This window comes from Alosa sapidissima, chromosome 24, assembly GCF_018492685.1.
Source record: "Alosa sapidissima isolate fAloSap1 chromosome 24, fAloSap1.pri, whole genome shotgun sequence".
NCBI lineage: Eukaryota > Metazoa > Chordata > Actinopteri > Clupeiformes > Clupeidae > Alosa > Alosa sapidissima.
In genome coordinates this window covers 22,122,747-22,141,231 of record NC_055980.1, presented here as the reverse complement: position 1 = coordinate 22,141,231, position 18,485 = coordinate 22,122,747, and the positions used below count along the sequence as shown (strand labels likewise).

Below are 18,485 nucleotides of genomic sequence, written 5' to 3'. Positions count from 1 at the left end.
TACTAGTGCTAATATGAAAATATTGGCTATTTAATAGTAGTTATAATTATAACTGTGACTGTTGGACTTAAAACACCAATAAAACAAACAAACAAAATTACATCTTGTTAATGCAAAGTTATGTTTATTCTTTTGCTGTTCTGCCCTCCAGCAAACATAGGCTACATACTCATTCACACACAAAATATTTCAAACAGGCACATACAAAAACATATCATACAGTAAAATTAACATGAAGAGAAAAAAAAGACAATCCCTGAGATAAGACAAAAGCTCCGTTGCTATGGTTGACTTAATTTTTCATGCCTGAGCTTGCTTGCAGTTTAAACATACTGGTTTAAAAACCTTTAGAAACATGTATTTAATTCAGACTGCAAATCATTTCGCGACCCCTCCCATACTTTTGGTGACCCTCAGTTTGAGAACCACTGCACTAGGGTAGTATATTCAAGCTCCTCATCATTGCACAATTAATCTTCATTTGTGGAATCAAACAAATAAAATACAATGAAGGCACTGTATGAAGCATTTCTTCCATTTCTACATAAACAAAAACATGATGTGCATAAAGCGCAAAGGAAAGGAAAGAGCATTACAAGGAAGTCTGCGGCAGGCCGACCGATTCCTGGCTCTCATGAGATACAGAGCAACACCCCTGCAAGCCACTGGTGCCAGCCCCGCACAGCTGATGCTAGGCCGCCAGATCAAAACGACTGTGCCCACTCTCGACACAGTCCTCTCCCCCAAGTGGCCTGACTTGGAAGCGGTCAGGCAACCCGACGCCAAATAATCCTTCAGTGTCAAAAGTCTGTGCTCCATTCGGTAATTAACTTGTATGGACTCCGTGGTGGCGGCACACTGTCAAGCTTATTGTTGACACTTTCCGAACATTCTCCTACCCACTTGACTCTACCATGCCCGCCCCGGCTTGGTTTTTCGAGGCTCCTGTTGCTGTAAGCTGCTGGTGTGGAGACACTGAGGGCAAGTAGACCAAAAGTGTTTGTTAGTATATCAAAATATGTGTGCCAAGCTACTTTCAAACACAAATATAGCTTCACTTCATACATATTTCCTGATAAGCTTCTGTATTGAGAAGTCTTGAATAACATAATTTAATGTTATGGCCTGTACACCTGTTCCATCTCTATGACTTACCTGATGTTTCAGGTTTAAAACTACCAGCACCACCACCAGTTCACCTATAGCAGGGATCAGCCAATAGTGATGTCTTGACTTGTCCTTGTCTGTAATAATAATAATAAGCATGCATCGATGGGTCATTAATGTGTCATTAAAAAGTATGTGATAACATTCACTGTGATAATATTTTACATTGGATAACAGTTAGATCCGGGTCAAACTATTGATTAATATCTTATTGGACAAGAGGCATTCCTTCAGTGCCGATATCCCAGGACTTCCCCACTTGGCCTCTTAAATTCTAATTATCAATCCCCATTTTGCACTATAAAAGATATCCCCACAGCTGTGGTTACCCATGACTTACAGCCAAATCAAAGCCATGGGGATATCCTTTACCATATACTGTGATAACATTTCATATTTTATATCATACCAGGAAAGACAAAGGTGGCAGACTGAGAAACTCCTCTGTCATCACTGAAAGTGCAGGTGTAGTTGCTACGGGTGGAGATGGTGACATTCAATTGGCTGTAGATGTGAATAAGCTGCTCTGAGGTAATGCTGGTTGTGAGCTTGGCCTGGTCAGTCAACTTCTTCCCATGTCCATCTGTCCAGGTGAGATGACCTAGGGGATACCCTTTGGCCTCACAGCGAAGGGTGTATACCCCACCACCCATGGAGACATTGCTTTTCTGGACTGGGTTCCATGGGGCTGTAGAAAGTGGGAGAACACACAGCAAGCAGTGAATTAAAGTCCATGATTGCTAATTCTATGGTGCTCCAGAACTGCTGATATTTTATGACACGTCTTGCACAGGTTCAGGTTTGTTTGAATGTATGTATGTATGTATGTATGTAGACAAGATTCTTTGTCTACTCCAACCAAAAAACAACTGGTAATTTAGTGATGTCCAAATGAACCTCTGGCTTTCCAGCCCATTGATTCACCAATTACCCAATTACAATTGACATTGACAAATGACAAGAAATTCCATGACCCATGGGAGCCCCAATCTGTAAACTACTACACCTCCCCTCCTGTTTGGCGCTTGTGTCTGACCCACACACATTATAGCTCCTTTCAGACATACTGTAGGTGTAAGTCTGCATATTCTGCGGATATCAAGCAGTTTAGCCGTATATTATGTATACTTCATCTCAACCAATCCACTACAAGACGATGCATCCTAATAAAGCTTCCCTTTGGAATTAAAATAGTCCCAGTGCTGTCACTGGCAATCTCTGTTGTCCGTTCTCCAAAGAAATCCTTAGCCAAAGATTTAATTGCTTCCGAACTACACAGCGCAGCTTCAAAATGCTCCATTCACGCAGGCGGTAAAACTCATGAGGCATTCGTAGTTAACTATAACTTGTGAGGCTATAATGCCTATAATGTTTGATCAACTTCTGAAAACGACAAGGACAACAATGGCCTAATGCTTAATGCATAGCCTAATGTTTTTGTTTTTAAATAGGCCGCCAACTCCAAAATATAGCCTACTGAATCGGACAAATTGGGTGCAATCTCCATGAGGAATCTGGTCAGCAACAACTGTAGGCTATGTTTAGGTTGCAGTTTCTCCTCCTAAATCTCTTTGCTAAAACAGAACTTTTCTTCAGAGGTTTAAGGAATGTGTTTGTGGTGAAACTCCCCTCATTTTAGACGGACATTATGTAAATGAGCTCATGTTTGAATGAAGCGAAGAACATGCAGAGATTCTGTTCATGTGTGTGTTCAACCACGCAGAGATTCTATTTATGTGTGTCAGTGTCGTTCACACATGATGTCCGCATAATGTCCACACGTAAGAATCATCCGATCTGAAATCACCCAAAGGGTCGGACATACGTTTGACAAAGATCTGCATATAGTGCGGAGGACATGTCTGAAAACAGTTTATGTCTGTCACAACATAGAATTAGTGCAAATTTTTCTCTCAAGTCTACAAACTCCCAATAATGTTTTTTTACTCTGCAATGACTTTACTTCTTGGTTTCCTCAGACTACATCTCATTAGTTTCTCAAAGCATGACCACTATACTGTCCTAGAAATGGTTGCAAAAGTATTGTGTGGAGCAGATATAACTAACCTCGAACTTTTAAATGACACAGCCCCTGATCTATGTAGAGAGGCATCGATGCATAACACTTGTATTCTCCAGTGTCTTGGATGCTGACGTTGTCCATCTTTAGAGCAACAACCTTATTTGGGAAACTGTTTTGCAGTAGCTGAACTCTTCCAACAAATGTTGGAAATATTTTTAGTCCTTTTTGATCTAAACGAACAATGTCAACTGAAGATTCTTCGCTTTTCTGGATGTGCACAACTAAATTACTTTTGGGGTCCAACTTAAATGAAATGTTCCAGAACAAAATGACATTGTCATGGAGTGCTGCATCAAATGTGTTGTTGGCATCAGATGAAAACACTGAAAAAAACAAAAAAAAACAATAATTAAACAATTGGTAAGGGACTATGACCATCCAAATTTCACATGACTCCGATTATAACTTGGAAAATAATTAAAAATCTTGTATTCTTACATTGCAGAGAGGCCTGTATGAGGCAGAGGACAATTATTGTCTGCATCTCCTTCCCCTTCAGTGAAATGCATGAGGTCAAGGTAAGGTTCACCAAATCTGTGAAAGCAAATAAAAGAACTTTACAGGTGCCGCAGAATCAAAACATAAACGCTTTACTATTTTCCAAACCTATTCCATGCATGTTCACATTTCATAAGCCCAACTTCAAACAGCCAACCTGACTTTTTGTGTATCAGCACATGCTACAGTAGGTTGTCTTCACTGAAGTTCTTCTTCCACCCCTATATATTACACTATTACCTGCAAGACGGGCGTTTACCACAGTAGTGGTCGCTGCTCTTTGGAATAGGGGAAGCTCTGATAAAAATTCTCAATTATTAAATTAATATTATTAAGGTGCTATATTGTTCCTTGAGGGCAAAAATTATCCCAAAACCCAGAATAGCCCAAACACTGCCGTATTTTCCAGACTATAAGACGAAATGGTTCGATTCCAGACTATACATTTCAATGATATAGGATGGCCCGCCAGGCTAAATATTCATCATAATTTGGATGCATTTCCAGTATTGGCATTACGTAGTTGTTTGTCCACCAGATGGCGCATTGTTGCAGTGAGACGTAATTTTGTTGGAAATTAATCTAAAGTGGGTTGGAAAGACAATACGCTTCCTACAAGGACAAGACTGTAGTTTACCGCAGAGAACATCTAATAAGGGTAGGATGATTTCTGCATGACATGTAATTCCTATTTATTCTTGAAGCCGAAATAAATCTGAGAATGTTTATCGGACATGCTTGGTTTTTACTGCAGGTAGGCTACGTTAATCTTAAGTTATATCAATAGCCTAGGACATAGGTAAAATAATGTTACCGTATCATTGGTTGAGTGATGGAGGCCAACTTGATTATTGATGTATTTGTAAAAAACAATAAATGCGGTTATAGGTTACCAAGCAAATTAATAACAGCACTAATTGTATCTTTCGACTGTCATCTCATTTGCATATGACCATAGGCTACTAACAGGAGCTAAGTGAGTTAGCCACAACACGTTCGCTACGTGATGGTTTTCTAATGGAAAATATATTATGCTAGTTCAAGCCAGGCTATTTCTGTTAAGCGCCGCCCATTAGCGAGGTTGATGGAATATCCCAGGATATGTTTTTCATTGGTTGTGTTAAATCTTACCCAGATACAATATTGTTATTTTCTGATTGGCTATTGTGTAGCCCCTTTCTTTTTTTTTGATTGGCTGATAGGCTCGTCTAAGAACTACAGGAGAAACGCGCTTGTAGGTGTGTCGGTTTCACAGTGAGACGGCGCAGCCATAGACATTTTGGGCGCTGCGGCATATTAAATATATTAGACTTATTAATAGTTTTTCTGCGTGAGAAATATCAATGCGTGACACTTGAGAGCCCTACATTACACTTTTTATTAGGCTATCACTGCTACTTTATCCATCTGAACACGTCTGACGCGTGGCGGCGACGAAAAATTTGCTTGAATCAGTCTAATGTAGATCAGACAACAATAACATAACCAATCTCCGAATCCTCAAAGCTCTGGTGCACAGCCACCTGTTCTCAGAGGCTCTAGACACAGAGATAGTTGATAAACTAACCTAACATATTTTTGCTAGAACTAGTAGACTACCACAAAGTTGCTGAACATATGTTATTTCAGGTTTGTTTGCAACAATATATAAGTTTAACCAAAGTTCTTAGCTGCTAGCTAGCTAGCGAACATTCCCATTCACTTTCCATTTACTGTCGCCATTTGAAGGAAATTATTTTTAAAACGACAATGTCATGCTTGTCCGTTCAACTGAACAGAGCGAGATAAAGTAGTAGGCCTAAGCTATTTTGTGATTTGTGACAGATCTGTGGGAATTTATCAAAGAGATAACTTACCTTTTCCGAACACTGCGATGGAATGCAGAACTTCCCAACAGCACCACGTTTTTTAGCACCCTTCGCTAAGTCCCGCCCTCCTTAGTTACTGTTGCTATGCCTGACACGCTTTAGCACCCTGCACGTCTATTACATAGGGGGGAGAACCGGGACTTTTCAATGAAATGTAATTTACAAACACATCGTACCACACTGAAAGCTAATATTTTGTCACTAGCAACCTACATCTGTCCTCTGTCAAATACAGTTGGAATTTCATCTCTGAACAAAACCGTTCATGAGTTATTTAAGCAGAAGTCGAATGTGCGTTTTGTTTCATTCGACTCTCCTGGCCAGAATGAATGGAACAGGCATGGGGGACAAAAGAAACCAGTGGCGTCATGCCCATTGAAGTTAAGGGGGCACGTGCCCCCTCGGATTTTTCGTCCTTGATAATTTTTTTGATCATAACTTTGTTCCTATTATGCTCCATAATAAGCCAGAGCCTATAACGACTCAAATGTATTCTTCTAGATGTGTAATAAACCGTAGCAAAATAGCTGAAGACCAGTCAACAATTTTCCTAAAATTGGTGTCTGTGTATGTTCCCGTAACAACTCACACGTGCATTCAGCTCGAAATGTTTTGCTTGTGTTGAACTGTTACGGTTAACTTTAGGCTACAGTTTGAACAGTTGAACTGTTACAGTTTAAACAGATACAGTCAATGGTGTAGAAGTGGTAAGTAGTCTAGCTAAGCAATAAAAAGTAGTGGAATTATTTGTAGTTGACCAGGAAATTTTGACTTGATGATCAAATAGTTAGAACTATGGATTTGATGTTGGCCGCGAATTCAGAGCATTAGGTTAACGTTAGCCTCCATGGTGTCAGTATAACGTAGCCTAGGCTACTCTTACAAATATTACAAATATTTCGCAGTCTCCTGGCTCAATTGTTTCCAGTTTCATAAACGTTGTTAGATTTGCAGTGACTACAAAATCCAACCTAATAACATTAGGCCTACCAAGGAATTGCGTTGGATGTTTCTCCACTTGTTCTCTTCACGTATCTGGCTGCTAATCCATGTAATGAAAAGGGAGGCTACCCGTTCAAAAGGAGGCTTAAAGTTGTTTTATATAGGATCGCTGTGACCGTGATGTAGAGGGCAAGAAAGTATAATAGTCTCTCTCATGCTCATAACTTAGGTTATTATCAGGTCACTTGCTCATGATTTGCAGATAGCAATTTACAAAGGTAGCCTATTGCTTGCCATAATGGTCATGAAAAATATATTACTAGTAAAATATTCAAATATTTAGGGTTAACCTTACTCAGCACTGAAACCTGTCAAACTTCTTTCAAAGTCCTTCATCACATTAAATACAATAATTTAATTTCTGAGCACCACAAAGTCAGACCTCAGCAACTTTTTTAATGTAAGATTGTTCTTAGGTCACATATCAATCAAATCATAACAACTGCAATGATACTGTTTTTAAAATCAATCAATACATTACCTAAGTGTAAATGTATGTGTCTAAACATGCTTTAATGAGCTGAATTTGAGCTTACAGTTCTTTCACCAACCTATGTGTTTTACATTAACTTACAAAATAGCTTAGTCCTATTTAGCTTAGTCCTCAGATAGAGGATGGTTGCTGCTTGCTCTGTTAAGGTATTTCTGTCCCTCGCAGCATACTGGGGGAGAAATCACTTTTGCCTGATTGTGCCCCCTCAGAATTTTGCCTTGCATGACGCCCCTGAAAGAAACATACAATTTAATCTATGTACTTCCCACAACTTCAATATTTGACAACATATCATGAATGGTACTCCTGTTTTTTGCGCCCTACCTGGCATGTCTCCGCGACCCAGTAGAGAAACGCTGGTTTAAGGGAAACGAATTATTGAAGACTTCAACACTCACCAGCCCCATTACAAAAAGGCAAAGACCACATTATATTTTTGCCCATTTTCCAAATCACCGTGAATGCAGCCAGAATATTATAATGACCTGGCTCCTGTTATAACGGGCCAGTAGGCTACAGGGAACCCTCGACGTCCTCTATTTTCACCTGTTGCTCAGCCGTCATGTCGGGATCTGGGGGTGTCTCAATGAGTTTCACATTCCTGTGCCGGCTTGCTAGGTGCTTGCTCAGATTTGAGGTGGAATTTTTCGCTGTAGACAACATTTTTCTTCCCAGAAGAGTGTACAGTGTTAATGTTTTTTTCTTAATGTCTGAACTGCAATGAAATGCTCCATGAATTCGCGCTCTCTCCTGCACTCCATGTCTTGCACACTTGTGTCTGTTGTTTACATCTATATTGCGCAGCTATAGCCTACATCATTGTCAGGAGTTATTCTCACAAAATCCATATGGCAAAATCCCAAATTATTTTACTGTCTATGGCAAAATCACGGTTTAGTAACGCAGGCTGCTTGCAGGAAAGTAAAAGTAATCTAATGACTGTTTTTGCAATTGTAATCCCTTACTTTACTAGTTACTTGAAAAAAGTAATTGGATTACAGTAACGCCACGTCTAACGCGTTACTGCCCATCACTGGTTATAGCAGACCTCAAGTCTCACGCATTGAGCATGAGACACACGCATTTCAATGACTTCACACGCTCACACGCCACTCATGGAATTTCTCACTCCGAGAAATTATTAACTTGCCCACAGACATTTCTAAGGGCTATATTTTACAAACGTGTCACACAACGTTGCTGTCTGTGTGCTCATTCAGCTCAGAGAGCTGCTGTTCAGTTACTAACCTATCGGCCAATCAGAAAATAGGATTTCTCAACCAATCAGGAAATAGTTTTGTTTTGTTGACCGGCGAACTCTGAGTTTCAGTTTCGTGACCAGTCTCGGCCTTCGGTGAATGCATAGCGGAGGTGGTGGTAAACGAGGTGGAGTTGGAAGAGAACCAACTGGAGATGGAAGAGAACAGGATAATCAGGTAATAACTTCATTCATTTCAATCTCTCATTAGTTACTATAGTTTTCCTACTCGTTTTTTAAGAACAATATAATTGAAGTGTTCGTTTGAATAGTAGCTTATTGCATAGCCTATTGTTATAGGTCACTTTTAAAATCATGTCATATTATATAATTATATCCTGGCCATGGATGCATTAATCATTGCATCTGTATTAAAAATGTTGGGTAAAAAGCAATTAAGCATCCTCTCATTCACCCTGAGAGGAAAGCCCCCTAAATCCAGGTTAGTGGATGCTCAGAGGTGGTGAAAAGGCCCATTATTAAATTGTTAGTGCCATGTGTCAAATCTTTTCTTTTGCAAATCTGAGCAATTATAAATTATACTTTTGCCCCATTTTGACTTAGGAGGGCATTGCTCCTACATACTTTAGCCAATAATCAAATGCCTGCTCTCTTTTGGAAAGCTGAGGCACTGTTGGAAAACAATTAGAATAACTGTGTGATGTACTGGCACAAAGTTACAAAGGCTAGATTATTCTTTTCTTTTTCTACGGGATAACAAGCACCTTTGAACTGACCACATCTCAGCCCTCTAGGTCTTGACTTGATATGACTTGAGTCCTAGCATTAGGTCTTGTCATGCTGTGTGCAAAAGTAGATCAATATAGAATGACAACATGAGTACTTTAGACCATTATTTGCCAAGGTATACTCATGCATTTTGTAAAATGCCCTATGCAAACTCCCCATAGGACTTTGGGTTATCCAAAATGCATACTGGCAATCAAATGCTTACTGCATATGAACCCCTTATAAGCATAATCTTGGCCTCAAATGAAAGGTAATACTCTGAAGTTTCATGCTTGCATTTGGATTGTAGGCTACTTCCGGTTCTGATATGACTACACTAAATGTGGAATAATTACAAAAAATACAAATCTATACAATTTCTATTTCAATTCAATTGGTGTGTATAAGATGGGCTATATTTCTGCACAACTAATATTGGATCAACTGGTAACCGACCTGGGGCTGGTGTATGCTAGCTGGTGATGCTAGTTGCGCGTGTAAATCCTCACACCCCTAACCTTAAAGGAGAATTCCGGTGTGAAATTGACCTTAGCTGCACTGAAAGATGTTGCCGAGTACTTACATGTGTCCAATAGGCACCTTCGGTCACCCCCTAGTATTCCGAATTGCGCCGATTTTCGCCGAACTTGCATAAGGTTTTCAGGTAGCTGTGGGGGCATAGCGTAGCCTATGCAGCTAAATCGCCATTTTTACACCATTAATAACTCCACACTGCATTGGTAGACTTCTGAGAGTCCTGACATTTAAAACGAGATACTGAGAACTTTGGAAGTGCACAGGAAGTTTATTAAAAAAGACTGTTTATACAAGCAGTACCTTCAGAGAATCTCTCCGCTGGCCGCCATCTTGTAATGAAGTCGCGATCAGTCGACTGCCGGGCACGAACGAACAGGAAGGACAGGGGAACAGATTGCAAAAGTAATTACAAAATGACTAATTACTAATTACAAAAGTAAATAGGAAATATATAGTTACTACATGAGCATGATGAGTACAGTATCAACGAAGCTCAAAAGGTTTTACATCAGTGATGGGAATCTCGCGTAATGTTGTTGACGGAAGACGTGCTGCACACGTGAAGGAAACAGCTGACCAGTTACGTGATTATTTACATTACTTGTGGACTGGACTTGGAAGTTTGCAAATCTTGAGAAGATGGCAGAATACGAAGAAGACACAGAGTTATACGAGGAATTTGAAATCATCTGATCCGCAAAATATAAATGACTATTACGCTATTCAACATTTCCGGATACTAGTGACTGCTAGACACCATTCCCAATGCAATGGGTGCAACCATCCCCACTCACCTCGGCGGACCCCGAGTCACGTTCGGCCAGGTTAGGTTACCTGGAAAGCGTTCGGTCCCCCACGCATGCATCTATTCCATTTATCAAAATACACACTGAAACAACGCCCACCCCTTCCTCCCTCCCAAACTACATTTCTTTCTATTTCTGATGGTGGGCTAGGAAAAGTAACGTCAGCATAAACTGCTCTCCGGAATACAAAGCTAAGTGGCTTGTTAGCAAGCATAGTTTGGTCATGTAACATTACACGATTCCAAAACGGCATTTTTCTTCAGATGTACCCGTCTTGGGGGGTTTGATCCTCTTGTAGGGATAGCAAACCCGTCTGCATCAAAATGTCGACTACATACACGGTAATCCTTCTGTTTTAGAATATTGACAGGTGTCTCGACATCGAGTTGCAAAACAACAAGCCACTGTTTCAAAGTGGGCTCCTGGAAAGGTAGCCTGTGAAACGTTTCTGGATTGTAGCTCCTCATCCTCTTGCCACAACCTGGTATTGCACATACGCGAACCATCCTTCCTGCTCTTCGCCTCGTCTTCCTCCGTAATGTCAGGTATACCTGTAGCCTGCACACATGCCTGCCGGTCACTCCTCCTCACGTGTGCAGCAACTGATCAGCTGTTTCCTTCACGTGTGCAACACGTTTTCCGTCAACAACATTACGCGAGATTCCCATCACTGATGTAAAACCTTTTGAGCTTCGTTGATACCGTGTACTCATCATGCTCATGTAGACAGTAACTATATATTTCCTATTTAATTTTGTAATTAGTAATTTTGTAATTTTGTAATTACTTTTGCAATCTGTTCCCCTGTCCTTACACAGCTAGTTGAAAACCTTATGCAAGTTCGGCGAAAATCGGCGCAATTCGGAATACTAGGGGGTGACCGAAGGTGCCTAATGGACACATGTAAGTACTCGGCAACATCTTTCAGTGCAGCTAAGGTCAATTTCACACCGGAATTCTCCTTTAAGAACGGCTCTAACCGCTGAGTTGGAAGCTTGGGCTCCCATGCCGGTGTGTGTTGAGGTGGCGGGGTCAAGGGCCGTGAGCGGCTGATGAAACGACCTCTGTTACTGTTACACTGGAACATCTGAAGGCATATTAATAACAGCAACAAAAAGTTGTAGTATTATTAATGAAACACCCCCATTCTCGCAACCATCCCGTCTGACCAGCCACCCCTTTAACCCTCGGACGGGGGGGGGGGGTCTCACTCTTGCCTGTCCTCAAAACTTCAGAGCCCTGGTTATAGGCTATTCTTTCACGCAAACATCTGACCATCAGTTAACTTCGAAACAGGCATTTTACTTTGGATAGACAATAGCAATATCATAGCAATATCACGTCAATTATTATTATTATTATTAATAGGCCTACATGGTATTGCTGAAATGTTAGACAGCTTGTCGAAATGTACTCAAAAAGCAGGTTAATAGAAGACTAGCTGTTCATATGTTATGATATTTCTAGAAAAACAGGATGAGCCTGACGATTTGTAACTGAAGCTGTAGTGCACCTTAGTGGTCTCTATATACAACGATATAGCAGAATCTACATAGGCCTACATGAAATGTACATCAATTCTCTGACCAAGTATAATGTTCCACATTACTATGGTTGCTGGAGACAAACGTACCAGATATTTAGTCATATCCAGGGTAGTATATACAGTGTGAAAAAACATTGTTAATCATCAGATACATTATCAGAGACTAAGAAGCATGCATTATCAACAAACACACACCCACACACACCCACTCAAATCTAAAAGCCAGCATCAATATTCTTCACTCCCTTGTGACAGAGAATTATCAATGTAGTGCTTCTTCAATTAGATTCATTATGGCAGATGCTTTCCATAAATTATTGAACAGTAACAGGTTTGGAAAGCTGTGTTGGCTGTAATAGGAGAGTTGTAAGTAAATCACCCCAGAACTTGAGAATTATTTGTTTTGTTACTTTACATTTAGATAGGTAGATAGATAGATAGATAGATAGATAGATAGATAGATACTTTATTGATCCCCAGGGGAAATTCAAGAATTATAGAAGAATTATAATTCAAGAAGAAGAGATTTAGTGTACACTGCCTGAAGATTCCGCTGTCTCCCTCATCGACGGCAGACAAAAACAAATGCATTGTTCAATGTAACATTTCAAAATCACTCTTGAAGTCTGTGTGTGATACTATGGATTCACTCTGAAGTAAATTACTTTTACAGACTTGGGTATGAGACTAGGGACTGGGGATGCTTGCTTGTGAATATGTAAGCACTTTAAAAATGGCTCACTATTTGGCAATTAATTTTTAGTAGTGATAACTTGTCTCCTTACATCGTATTACCAATGCTCAATATGGAAGGCCAGTAATAAAAAAAAAAAGGATGCTCTTGCTCTCTCCCTAATATGAGGAATCAATTGAGCTTGAGGCATTTCTGACATGCAAACCTGACCTAACCACCTGCCCTGGTGGCAGACCCATCATTTAGATGAACTAATCCCTCCTCACCCAAAAACATTTCATCATCCCCATCATTTTCATTGTGGTAATTTTCATCATCCCCATCACCCCACAATATGGACATTAAAATCCCCACACCAAATTATTTTCCCAGACAAGTCCTTCCAAATTCCTTCAAGTTGTCTCAATTCCAATGGCCTGCATGGGTTATACAAGTTACTGTAATAATCAAGATTTTTCCTGATAGACCAGACTTCAACAATAATATATTCCAATTCATCTCCTTTCCTTACTTCTCTGAACTGGAGCCCCCTCTGTATGCGATGATGTGGGGCTATTTTAATTTCAAAGGCCAAGGGAACTTTATAAGGATGCATATCCTTGTTCCCTGAAATAACTGGCCTTTAACAATACAAATCTGCCTGCTTCTATAGGAATTTAACATAGGGGTATGTATAGGCCCTGTTTTTTTTTTTGAGGAAGAACATTTATTTATTAACGATACATTATTCATTCACATTTTTTTTCACAATTTCCAAAATCTGATTTCTACGCAAACAATCTATATGGGAATTTAACATAGGGGTATGTATACGAAAAAGATACAGTTTCAGTGTTCAATGGGAGAAATATATAATGGAGAAATCTCTGAGGTAAATTGTCGTATCATAATACAGAACTCTCGGATTGCATTCTAATCACATATTTGTGACCGTACTCCCAGAGCCTTATCTATCTATAAGGCTCTGCGTACTCCTAACAGGTTCCTCTTTTTACTTTAGCATGTGTATGTACAGGGTATGTAAACTTATGAGCACAACTGTACGTTTCCTTTCTGCACAGAAATGTCCATAGCCTCATCATCTGGTTTATTATTTAATTTATTTTTCTTGCGTTTGGGCCTACCATCCAAACCAGCGCTCAGATTCATTCATCCTACACTTCATACTCCATACACTTCTCACAAGCAACTCCAATGGTATACACCATTTAAAAGCTCTTGGACTCTTGGAATCCAAAAATGACAACTTTTTTCATGTAGTGCTTTACATTTTCAGATTAATCTTATTATGTCTCAATTAAATTTGATCCAAAATGCCCCCCCCCCCCACCTCCACTTTTGGTGCTACCCTGACCTCTGGCAACATATTGGGTACTGAAATATTCACAAGAATCTATAAATGTAATCTTCATGTTGTATTATCCAATATTACAGTAGTTGTACAGATGTATAGTCTATATTATACACACTCATTGAACCAACAAAGTAAATGCAAAAATAGAGACTTTTTTGTAATTATTCCATATTTTGTGTAGTCAGTCTATATCAGAACACCTGACATACAGTTTAAATAGTCCAAAAGCAACCTCAAATTGTTACCTTTCATTTGAAACCAGGATTATGCTTCTACACAAAGGGCTTCATGTGCAGTAAGCATTTGATGTATGCATTTTGGATAACCAAAAGTCCTACGGGGAGTTTTAGGCATTTTACAAAATGCATGAAAATACCTTGGCAAATAATGGTAAAGCACTCATATTTTCATTCTATATTGATCTGCTTTTGCACACAGCTTCACAAGACCGGGTACTAGGGCTCAATTGTGTTTCTAAGTGATATCAAGTGACCTAAAGGGCTGAATTGTGGTTAGGTCAGAGACGCTTGCAATCCGGTAGAAAGAAAAAAATATATTCTAGCCTGTAACTCTTTGTCAGTACATCACACAGTTATTTTGACTATTTCCTACGAAAACTACAGGTTCTCAGCCTTCTATAGAGGTCCAACATTTGATGGTAGGCCCCAAAAGAGGTGGGAACAATGTCCTCGTAAATAGGCACAGTGCAATTTCAGGCAAAAACTTGAAATTTGTATTGGAATTCATGTGGTTAAATTGGAATTCATGTGTTTTTTTTTTTTTTTTTTTTTGCTGAATCTTGTAGATGTATGCCTAGCTCTTTAAGATTAGGAGGGTGCCCGGTGATATCCCTTCGAGCAATTCCATGAAACTGTTGCTTTAACTGTTGCTTGTTGTGTTGCTTTAAGTCTGATATTTTATTTTATACCAGTTTAGTTCAGACATATTCTAAGGGGTTGATAAAGTAGAAAAGTTTGCTATATCACTTTTAAGCTGTGAGTGAGTGGCATCAAACAAGTTTCTTGTATACAAAACAAAAAACTTTAACAAATCACATGAATTGCATCCGGCTACACAAAACAATATAGTCTGTTGAAGGATGATTGTATGTGCTTTATAAAAGATTATCTTAACCATAATGTCAGCAGCATGGTATACCAACTTTTAAAAGAAACTACAAGGCATATTATTGAAAACGTATCCCCAAGGGAGAAGAATTACTTTTTTTTCTGATTGGCAGGCAGGAGCTATGCACTGTCGGTTATCTTAAAGGTTCTGTGAGTTCTCTATCATGGTGTAGCACACGAGACCTACTCTTCAAGTAAGATGGTTTGATGAGATGTTCTTTTTTTCTATAAGTATAAGTATAAATACTCTTTTGATCCTGTTAGGGAAATTTGGTCTCTGCATTTATCCCAATCCGTGAATTAGTGAAACACACTCAGCACACAGTGAACACAGTGAGGTGAAGCACACACTAATCCCGGCGCAGTGAGCTGCCTGCTACAACAGCGGCGCTCGGGGAGCAGTGAGGGGTTAGGTGCCTTGCTCAAGGGCACTTCAACCATTCCTACTGGTCGGGGTTCGAACCGGCAACCCTCCGGTTACAAGTCCGAAGTGCTAACCAGTAGGCCACGGCTTCTATGACTGTTTTACTCTTTTAATGTCTCTCTCTCCCTCTCTCTGTCTCTGCTTTGTGGGTTCTTATCTCTCTTTCTCTGTATCTTTGTCTGTCTCTCTAAATACAAGACCTTGTTCCAATCTCATGCCCCTCTCCCGTGAAAGGTTCTCTAAACCATTTGGACAGTTTTTGAAAAACATGTGCCCAGCTATGCAGTGTTGTTGCCCAGCTCAACACTCTTTTTTTATTTTATTTATTACTTTTATTTAAAATATCCCCGACATTCTCCACAGAACAACTGGTAGTTTTTTTTTGACAGTATATTTCTCTTCATCTTGACATTTACGGTGCCAACCATTATTTTGAAATCATGCTTGTGTGGGTCATATCTGCTAGAATATACAGTGTAAATGTTGGCCTACATGTTGGGCAATCTAACTATTGCTAATATGAAAATATTGAAAAAACAATAAAAACTTACATCTTGTTAATGCAAAGTTATGTTTATTCTTGCACTGTTCTGCCCTCCTGCAAACATACATGTACTCATTCACACACAAAATATTTCAAATAGGCACATACAAAAACATACATGGGCAGTACAATTAACATGAAGAGAACAAAAATTGCTTAAAAAGAGGAAAAGATGAAGTACAATTTGGTATTATCGATTCCATATGAAGAACTATGACATTGGTATTGGATACCACCAACACTTCCTGGTGCTGTCTCCAATTCAATAGCATTTTAGTGTTACTCTGCAATGATTGCACATCACAGAAAGTCAACATGACATCTATCATATCCTCACCTGTTTCCTTATGCCTACATAATTATTCCTACATGGTATTGCTGACATGTTAGACAGCTGGTCAAAATGGTCTCAAAAAGCAGGTTAACAGAAGACTAGCTGCTCATGTTATATTTCTAGAAAAGCAGGATGAGCCCTATGATTTGTAACTGAAGCTGTAGCGCACCCTAGTGGTCTCTATACGACACTGCGTATGGCAGAATCTACATACACAAATGTACACAAATTCTCTGACCAAGTATAATGTTCCACATTACTATGGTTGCTACATGGAGACAAACGTACCACAGATATTTAGTCATATCCAGAGTCTACAGTATGAAAATACCTTGGGCATTATCAGACACATTTCACATTATGTGTTAGTTGTGTGCAGCATTTAAAATCATGTTGCAGGAGAACAAACTGAGCAGGATCTACACGTGTTTTCTTTCTTTTGGTCTTGCTCACTTGAAACTACAACAGACTTGAAATATGAGACTTGAAATGTTCACAGGTACACCACTACAATGTGTTTCTTGTCATGTAAATTCTCCGTGATAAAGTTGAGGTTGACATTGCACTGCTTACTCTACATACTGGTCCAGTTGCTGTACATATAGTGTTGATCTTCAAGATTTAACTTCATTTTCCAAAAAAAAAAAAAAAAATTGTCCCTTAGCGGAGACTAAGAAGCATGCATTATCAACAAACACACACCCACACACACACTCTCACACACACACACACTCAAATCTAAAGTCAAGCCAGCATCAATATTCTTCACTCCCTTGTGACAGAGAATTATCAATGTACTGCTTCTTCAATTAGATTCATTATGACAGATGCTTTCCATAAATTCTTGAACAGTAATAGGTTTGGAAAGCTGTGTTGGTTGTAGAGTTGTAACTAAATCACACCAGAACTTGAGAATTATTTGTTTTGTTACTTTACATTTAGTGTACACTGCCTGAAGATTCCGCTGTCTCCCTCATCGAGGGCAGACAAAAACAAATGCATTGTTCAATGTAACATTTCAAAATCACTCTTGAAGTCTATGTGTGATACTATGGATTCAAGCTGAGGGCAATTCCACGGAAAATTGACTTTTTGTCACATCCATAACGCAGTGAAATGCCTTGGCATTTGTATGATGTGAATGATAACATTCATTTTTTGTGCATTTTTTTTATTTACATTCTTCAGCCAAAAATAGCATATGCTCAAATTTCATGTAATCATTCACATCATACCATACCATCACATTTTATTGGCGTTATGGATGTTACAAAAAATTTAATTTTCCATGGAATTGCCCCTGAAGTAAATTACTCTTACAGATATAGGTATGAGACTAGGGGATGGGGATGCTTGCTTATTTACCCTTTTGTGAATATGTAAGCACTTTAAAAATGGCTCACTATTTGGCAGCAATTTGTTTTAGTAGTGATAACTTAACATGTCTCCTTACATCGTATTACCAATGCTCAATATGGGAGACCAGTAATAAAAAAAAAAAGGATGCTCTTGCTCTCTCCCTAAAATGAGGAATCAATTGAGCTTGAGGCATTTCTGACATGCAAACCTGACCTAACCACTGTTCACGAAAAACCAAAACATTGAGGATCTTTTTTCAAAGGGCAATAGTTTTCCTATAATGGTTTGTCATAAATAATGTATCATAAATAGTGCATACCAAAACTGAAATTTCAAACTACAAAGGATTTCTTTGTCAATGTCACCATGCTAGATGTAGTTTTAGTTGACATTTTGGCTATATTTATCTATGGACTACAGTTAACTCTGTGTCCTACCACATGGTAATGGTCGCTCGGTAATACTGCATGAGATTAGCTACAAGGTAGTGGTCTGTCAACGGCAATCAAACATTCTCATTGACAAGACAAATACGCCAACACAACTTCTGTACCATCCCTGACCCGAGACCCCCTGCCCGAGACAGCGATGTGATTGGTTGATTGGCCCGGGGGTTGGTTAGTTGCTCAGGGAGCTGACTGGTGGGAACTCCTGCTCATCAT

At 39.3% G+C, this 18,485-nt stretch overlaps 1 protein-coding gene across 2 annotated transcripts in view; it reads right to left on the bottom strand.

The window, feature by feature from the left end:
- Positions 1-102: 102 nt before the first annotated feature.
- LOC121699616 (WD repeat domain phosphoinositide-interacting protein 1-like) overlaps positions 103-18,485 on the bottom strand; it is a 25,591-nt gene continuing 7,208 nt past the window's right edge. Inside the window, exons 11-15 of one of the 2 annotated variants that reach the window (XR_006026992.1) lie at positions 3,689-3,784; positions 3,235-3,573; positions 1,577-1,855; positions 1,156-1,244; positions 103-975 (exon numbers count right to left, since the gene is read on the bottom strand). Coding sequence is in view for 1 of the 2 variants with exons in the window: in XM_042081914.1 (XP_041937848.1) it covers positions 18,442-18,485 (44 nt within the window). In the remaining variant the exon portion in view is untranslated. Of the gene's footprint in view, positions 976-1,155; positions 1,245-1,576; positions 1,856-3,234; positions 3,574-3,688; positions 3,785-16,138 lie in introns of those variants that run through there. The other variant, XM_042081914.1, reaches the window with a different exon arrangement.